This window comes from Colobus angolensis, unplaced genomic scaffold (genome assembly GCF_000951035.1).
Source record: "Colobus angolensis palliatus isolate OR3802 unplaced genomic scaffold, Cang.pa_1.0 Scaffold31, whole genome shotgun sequence".
Classification (NCBI taxonomy): Eukaryota; Metazoa; Chordata; class Mammalia; order Primates; family Cercopithecidae; genus Colobus; species Colobus angolensis.
Window position 1 is genome coordinate 10,863,793 of NW_012116377.1, and position 8,310 is coordinate 10,872,102.

The following is an 8,310-nucleotide window of genomic DNA, read 5'->3' on the forward strand; positions in this document are numbered from 1 at the left end:
GGGCATGGTGGCCCATGCTTGTAATCCCAGCTACTTGGGAGGCTGAGGCAGGAGAATTTCTTGAACACAGGAGGCAAAGGTTGCAGTGAACTGAGATCAAGCCATTGCACTCCAGCCTGGGCAACAAAAGTGAAACTGTCTCAAAAAAAAAAAGAAAGAAAGAAAGAAAAAAAGAAATGCCATCTTGGGAGACATAGATACAGATTTCATTCAACTAACGCATATTGCACCCATGACGTGCCAAGCATTGTGCTAGGTGCAAGGACTACAGCAATAAACAAGATGGACATTGTTCCTGCTCAAAGTCTAATGGGGAACCTTGATGAGCACACAGTTAGTGATGATAGAGGAGAGCGAAAGCACTGTGGAGAGGCACCTAATCCAGACTTGGGAAGTCATGGGAGGGCTTATCACAGGTGTCATAAATGGAGAACTGGATAATAGGTAGAAGTTAGTTAGGCAAAGAAAGAAAACTTCAAGAAATAAGATTGTCGCAAGGCCTGGATTATGTAAGACCTTATAAATCACATGAAAGAGTTCAGAGGGTTTCTTGAAACAAATAGGGAACCTTAAAGAATTTTAAGCAAAGTTAAGATCAGACTTGTGTTTTTAGAAAGATCACTGGTTATAATGTGGAGAATGGATTTAGTAAGAGGTGCAAAAATTCAGAGGCAAAATTTCAAAGGACACCTTATTTTCACCATGTGTTTGTAAAAATAATGCAGGAATAAATGGTTACAGTGAGTGAGAGTTCCCCATAAATGTTGTATCCACATTCCACAGAAAACACAGTGGCAAAAAAAAAAAATGGATAAAAAGAATACACAAGCATAAGAACCAAGATTATGATTTTTACTTAGTTTTTGAAACATAGTGAATGTAGGTATTGAAACTGACACCAGTGTCAGCTTAGGGGAACAGGATACAAAGAAACATGAATCTCCTGTAAAACTTGTGGCATTATTTTGTTAGTGTGTGTGTGTGTGTGTGTGTGTGTGTGTGTATATATATGGCATTGCTTTAAATTAACTGAAATCATAAGGTGGGCTAATTCTTCCAGCTATTGACAATTTTGAGTCATGTAAGTCCCTTGTTCTGCCGCAAGATGGCACTTTTGGTAGTTGATGACTAAACATATTATTCCACAGAAGCCTTACAGGTTCAGGAAAACCTACCCTGTCTTAATCAGATTAAGATCTTAATTAACAAAATGGATAATTTTGAGATGAGTTATCATTATAAGGAATATCAAATATCCATCAGAACAATAATTTTATTTTTTAAATCAAAGTTAGGCATCACCTCTCTTTTATGCCACTCTTTTAATCCTTCCTGGTAGGCGTTCCCAATGGCAGAAGTTTGTGATCTTTGGGTCCCCAGTGCCCAGTCCAGTGCCTGGCATATAGAAGGAGCTTGGCAAATGTTTGTTGAACTCAAGGAAACTGAACTCTAATATTACACCTTATAAATATGAGCTATTGCTCTCCAAAGTTAATTTACAGTCTTCTGTTGAAGTTTCTGGTCTTTGCAGCTCCTCTGCTATGCAGTTTTGTCCCTCCCACTTTCTCAGATTTACAACTTGGCTCTTTAGTGAGTTTCCCTCAATTTGTCACCTGCTTTTTGTGGTTAAATTGAGCCCATTCAATTAGATAATGAACCAGGGATTAGGTCATTTTAGTATACTTGGTCTTAAGTCAAACTAAAAATAAACCAAGAGAAAACAAGTCTTTTTTGGTTTTTGTTTGTCCACCTGTATATTTAGTCCAGTAAGGAGCTCCTTTGGACAAAAACAGGTTGCCTCTTGAAAAAAGGATGGGAGAAAAAAAAGGAAGGAGGGAGGGAGGGAGGGAGGGAGGAAGGAAGGAAGGAAGGAAGGAAGGAAGGAAGGAAGGAAGGAAGGAAGGGGAGGGAGGGAGGAAAATAGGAGGAGGAGAAAAGAGGAAGGGAGGAAAAACAAGACACCATAGACTCTTAATCTCCAAATTTTGCTCTTCTTCATTGGGTGGTATATGAGTGATGCATGTTCCAAGTATTTTGCCTTGTCACTTACAAAAAGCATTGGTGAAAGCCAGGTTTGTAATCTTAGCTATTTACTTACTAGGTGTGTGCTATGGGGCAAGTTACTTATCTGAACTTCAATTTCTTTATTTGTAAAATGGTGTTATTTCATGGTGGTGCCATAATGATCAAATAAGGAAGGGAACTGAAAATTTTGAAGTGTTTTACAAATGTCATGTCATTTCCTATCATTCCTTACTTAATATTTTCTTTTTTTTTTTTTTTTTTGAGACGGAGTCTCGCTTTGTCACCCAGGCTGGAGTGCAGTGGCGCCATCTCAGCTCACTGCAAGCTCCGCCTCTGGGTTCACGCCATTCTCCTGCCTCAGCCTCCGAGTAGCTGGGACTACAGGCACGCACCACCATGCCCGGCTAATTTTTTGTATTTTTAGTAGAGACGGGGTTTCACCGTGTTAGCCACGATGGTCTCGATCTCCTGACCTTGTGATCCGCCCGCCTCGGCCTCCCAAAATGCTGGGATTACAGGCGTGAGCCACCGTGCTTGGCCAATATTTTCTAATGCCTGTCTCTTTTTGCTGATAGGCATTGGGGCTAGAAATAAAAACATTCCCTATGAGCAACACAATTATCTCTCATCATTATAGCATTGATTGTGGAGAAGCAAGTATATATTATGCTCCTTTTACTCATATCCCCTTAGCCTCATGGTTCAAATCATCCAAAGACAAATTTATTACCCCTTTATTTTATCCTGACTGCTCATAGTATTATAGCTCTCCTTGCATGTCCTAAATGCATGAGGCACACAATTTAAACTGGCTAATCCCTTCCTCTAAATTTCTAGAATTTGTTTCATTAAATTTCCTTTTTCCTCTCTCAGAGCATTAAAACAAAGTTTTTGTGTTACTCATTTTTAGGACAGTGGACTAATCAGCAACAAAAAACTCAAGACAAAATGAAAGAAAATATATTTCTGAAATGTCCTGCACCTCTAACTCAAGAGCTTGAAGATCAAAAGAAGCAGTTTGAAAAATGCGGTTTGCAGGTTATAAAGGTATACCTAACAAAGGGGAGGATTTGGCTCATTTTGTTATTAATTAACTTGCTTCTGTAGCCCAAGGAAAAGCTCACCTGCTGATGATTCTGAGCTGGCCGCTCATAGACTTGGAATCCTAGGTCAGTAAGACCGAGAAGAGAGCAAGGCAGGGCAGGCACGAGGGATATAGTTGGAATCGGGAGGTAGAAATGACGTCAGGACACACAGAAGCAAAGATTCCAGATCCAGGAAGCCTGTCTTTGAGCAAAATAAAAGAAGTGGAATAGCATTTATCACACTGTATTATAATTGTTTACCTATTTTTCTATCTCACTAAACTATGAGCTTAAGAGGGCAGACATTATGTCTAAGTCAGTGAATTTTTGTTAAAGAAATTTATTAGAGAAGGGGCAGGGAATTTTGAATAGACAGAATCAAAATAGAGAATTAGAGGGAGGAGAGACTCTTTTGCAACTTTATGTGAAAAGCGAATTGCATGCAAAGTAATATGCACATAAGCTCCTTTATTTTTGAAGCAGTATAACAGGCAATTTAAAGAGCTTTGCAGCTCTTTTTCTAGCCTCTTTTTCAGTCTTTCTTTTCTATGATTCTAGGTGGAGAAGATAGAAAATAAGGTTCTTATGGCTGCCTTTCAAAGAAAGAAGGTAATGATGGAAGGAAAACTGCACAGGCAATCAGTGAGCCACAGGCTGTTTCAGCAAGTCCCATACCAGTTCTGCAATGTGGTATGCAGAGTTGGCTTTCAAAGAATGTACTCGGTGCCTTGCGGTAGGTGTCAATGCCTCATCATTAGGGCTACTCTGTGGGATTTGGTGAGCTGACATCAGTAGATGCTTCCACTAATAGCATTTGTTGTTGTGGGGAAGGGATCATTTGTGACTGCGATTTAGAGGTCACGAATAATGACCCAGGTCACGAAGTATTCTGCAAAGTGTGGTACTTTTTACTTTTCCTTTGTATCTTTTGTTGTTGATGCATTTTACATTGATGAAAAGTGTGAGCAGTAAGAACTACGATTCACTGTTTTTCTCCTTTATGTGTTTCTGTGTCCTATCTGCAGAGAGCACGTTGAGGCCTTTTTTTTTTTTTTTTTGCCTTATCTCAACAAAATTATTACCAACAGCACTGAACCATCCTCATCCCTTAGTTAAAAGCGCATTTTCCTAAATTTAAGAAAGTTGGTCTTTTCTCTTTCATCCCTTTATTTCCTATAGCCTGCTGGTGGATGAATTAGGTATCATTTGGCAGGTGAGGTGCATAGCATCTTAAGATCCTCTTCGGTCATAGGAGTTCTATGTGTAACTCCCATGTCTGTTTTCAGATGTACAAAAACATTGCATATATAATTCCTATATTGCCCCCTCTACTCCTCAGTCACTAATGAAGATTTCTGGCTTTAGGTCTCTCCAAAGGAGGAAAAGAAGTTTAGTAATAATTATGGAGAGGTACTTAGCAGGGTGGCTTGATTTTGCTTGGTCCGTTAAATATACGGCTCTTGATCTTTAGCTTTCAAAATATGTAGCATGATCCTTGCTGAGGAGTCAATTCCAATAGACTTGGTTTCTAGGATGCAAAGGCTCTAGAAATCATCTTTTCTTTGTTCTGGAGAGAACATAGGCAAAACCTGGGGTAAATATTGAACATAGACAATTACTGGGGATGAAAATAGAGAAATGAATCCCCACCAAGAAGCCTTTTGGGGCAACCAGGAAAGTGATGATCAGTATAGTCCCTTCATTAGCAAAGTCTCAAAAAATCTACAACTTCCATTTGCTCCTAAAGCTGGCTTCTCTGCAATCCCCACCCACTACTTCTGTTTAAATTACTTTCATTAAGATCATCGCTGTGCTCCTATTTTCCAAATCTAGTGAGTATTCTCTTTTCAGTCCTGTGGCAGACCCTGCTACTTGTCTACTCAACATCTATACACATCTTTCTTACCAAAACATCTAAGACCCCCACTATCTTCCCAAGGAATATGGTCCCAAGGTCTTAGCCAGACTCATCATCTGTTCAAGTTCAGGCAGTTCTCTCTTTATTTATTTTTCTGAGACAGAGTCTTGCTCTGTCATTCAGGCTGGAGTGCAGTAGCATGATCTTGGCTCACTGCAGCCTCTGCCTCTGAGATTCAAACGGTTCTCCTGCCTCAGCCTCCCACAGGTGTGCGCCACCACACGCAGTTAATTTTTGTATTTTTTTTAGTAGAGACAAGGTTTCATCATGTTGGCCAGGCTGATCTCAAGCTCCTGACCTCATGATCCGCCCACTTCAGCCTCCCAAAGTGTTGGGATTACAGGTGTGAGCCACCACGCCCAGTAGGCAGTTCTGTCTCAAAGCTTAAAGGCAAGATATTGCCCCCAACTCACCCATTATATAGTGATACGAAAAGGAGCAGGAAAACTGCAATGAAAACTCTCATGTTGAAAGGGGAGAAGCAAAACACACAACAGCCACTGGCTCACACCACTTATCTACATGCTGCTGATCAGGTATAGGGAGGACTCTCTATTCCATGTTGTAAAACCTTTATTTTGCACTCTGGGAAAATCTTCCTTATATATTGTGGCCCTTGGCTATTTCCAGATTCATTGCCTATCAGGGAGCCATGGATTGTCTCACAGGCTGGAATGTGCTCAGACTGTTGTAACCAGGCTTGTGGTTTCTTCAGCAATATAGTTCCTTTAAAAATTAAGTGGGCATGAGGCCTAATTTCTTCTCGTTAAGTTAATGTCTTTATAACCTAACCACAGATCTTGTCTCCATATAGTCTTTTAACTCAAGATTTTGGTCTCTTACCTGCTGTCTGTGTGCTCTTCCCTTCTCCCTAACCCTTAGTTTAACAGCCACTGCCTTGAGGCAATTCAGACATGACCCATAATGTGACCTGCACCAATTGACTCATCTCTGTAGGCTGGTGAGAACCCTTAACAGAAGGTGCCAGACAAGCCCAGGAGATACCAGTCTTGCTACCACTGAAGCTGTTGTTATTTGGAGTACAAAAGCTCTTAGCTTTTTCAGCCCTGCAATGTTCCAAATTATAGGACTCTCAGTCAATTTAGATGGCCACCCACAGGCAAAGGAGAGGGAACTTCTGTTAACAAAGCTTTATTTTCTTTTTTCTATTTATGTTTGTACTCCAGCCAGTTCTGAATAAATCTCTTGCTTGTAGGACTTGGTTGAGTACAGCAAGAAGGCATCTACACATGCAGTTTCTTATTGGGTTGATTCATTTGTTCCACAGGTATTTATTAAGCACATTCTATGAATCAGGCCCTGTGCTAGGGGTACTAGAAATAGTGCATAAATAAAAAACCATAGAGTTCTTGCCGTTACAATTTATAATCTCATGAGTTCATCTGTTGCCCCTTCTTTATCTTCTCTCTTTTTCTTCTACAATGTCCCCCTTGGTGATGGCACCTATTCCCATGGCCTCAACTCCTCCCTCAATGATGATGACTTAGGAATTTCCAACTCTTAACTCCCTACCTCTCTCCTGACCTGCAGGTTCATATATCTGACTCTCTTTTTGACATCTTTACCCAGATGTCCCATAGGTATCTCAAGTTGATCTCTTTTCTTGGCCATGATTTTCCCTAAGAAATATGCCCCTTGTTTGCTGATTCTCTCTAACCTGGTTAATATCATCACCATCTACCTACCAGGTTTCCTAAGCCTGAAACTATCATCCTCTCTTCCTCCTTTTCCCTCACCTTTATATCCAGGCATTCACCCAGTCCTAGTGATTCAATCTTATGAAGATCTGAGCTCAGTTTCACCTCTCTATTCCTACTGCCTTAGTTCATCTTCCTTTAGTCCTAGACTATTACGAGGTCCTCTCCTTGCCACAAAACACACCCCTGCCTAATCTATCCTTTGCCACCAGAATTATCACACTAAAAATTACATTCTTGCTTAATATCTGCATTCCCAGTTGCCTATGAGATAAAAGCCCAAACTCCTTAGCAGAGAATATAAGGCCCTAGCTCCCACATCATTTCAGCAGTCATCACCCACTATGTTCCTCAAGACTCCAGCCATAACTTTTTAGAGTTCCCTAAACATGCTGTATACTTCATGCCTCTCTCCTGTTGTCTGTGGAATGACTTCCCTCTTTGCCCTTTTCAGTACTACAAACCCCTATTCTTTCTTCAAGATATAGTACAAATGGCATCTCCTGGTTGGCATCTTTCCTGCAGGCCTAGTAAGTATCTTCCTCCTCTGTGCTCCTGCATACCTCCATTCCTTTGTTATGACATCTATAACTTTAATTAGTACTAAAATCTATTGTCCTACGAAACTCAGGCATAGAACTCATTTCTTTTATGGCTGTATAATGGAACTTTACCCAACTGTCCTGTTCCCCATGTCCACAGATGTGGAAAATTTGAATCTTGACAGTTCAAGGTGAACTCAGTCATTTTCAGAGTTTTCATAGTCCCTTCAAGATTGAAACTCAGTTCCTGCAATGTTTGCCCATTTTCTCCTCTTTTCTCTATGCTGGGAGAGGCAATGTGAGGAGGGTTGTCTGGCTTATGGCTCCCATTGTCCTCTGCTTGATAAACCACCCTGAGCTTTGGTCATTAGCACTCTCCTGTGCCTTTTACACTCAGTGTCTGCACAGGCCACTCTATGTCTTTTCCATGCTGAAGAAATTCCTTTCCAGGCCATGTCTGTGTTCCTCCTGCCACACAGGAAATTTTTGAGCATGTTCATCCTCCAAGCTGAGTGCAGGGTCTTGGGTAGTGGTCCTCACCTGCTCCAGAGATTTCTCCAGCCATTGCTATTCTCCACTCAGGTGATGAGGCTGGATGAGGGACTGCACCCACCAGAGGCAGGCCAGGGTCTGTCTACTCTGCAAGTCCCTCCAATTGTTCTTATTCTGAGACTTCCATTGTTCTGCCCCCTCTTGACTCCCAGGGCTCTCAAGGGAGTGGGGGTAGTAAAGAGAGCCCTCTCCCAAGCTCCCCCAAGAGCTCTAGTCACATCACCTCTGATACTTCTCTTCCCACCAGCTGGAAGAAAGAACTTTCATTTGTCTTGAAATGAGAAAAATGTTCTTAGAATATGTTGTATTACTGTCTGCTCTGTCATTTATGGTAAAAAACCCCATGCTCTGAATCCTTCTGGTTTTTAGCTTTTGGTTCAAAAAGCCCTCTTCCTCTCAGAAAAGCTAACTCTGAAAGCCAGAATTTCACGACCATACTCTCTTCTGTGAATTAAATATAATTATATATA

At 41.0% G+C, this 8,310-nt stretch overlaps 1 protein-coding gene across 2 annotated transcripts in view; it reads left to right on the forward strand.

Moving 5' to 3' along the window:
• Positions 1 to 8,310, forward strand: part of PARP9 (poly (ADP-ribose) polymerase family, member 9) — a 37,803-nt gene that overhangs the window by 25,944 nt on the left and 3,549 nt on the right. For both annotated transcript variants that reach the window (XM_011950806.1, XM_011950807.1), the window contains exons 9-10: positions 2,936 to 3,072; positions 3,669 to 3,843. In XM_011950806.1, coding sequence (XP_011806196.1) covers positions 2,936 to 3,072; positions 3,669 to 3,843 — 312 coding nt within the window. The remainder of the gene's footprint in view (positions 1 to 2,935; positions 3,073 to 3,668; positions 3,844 to 8,310) is intronic.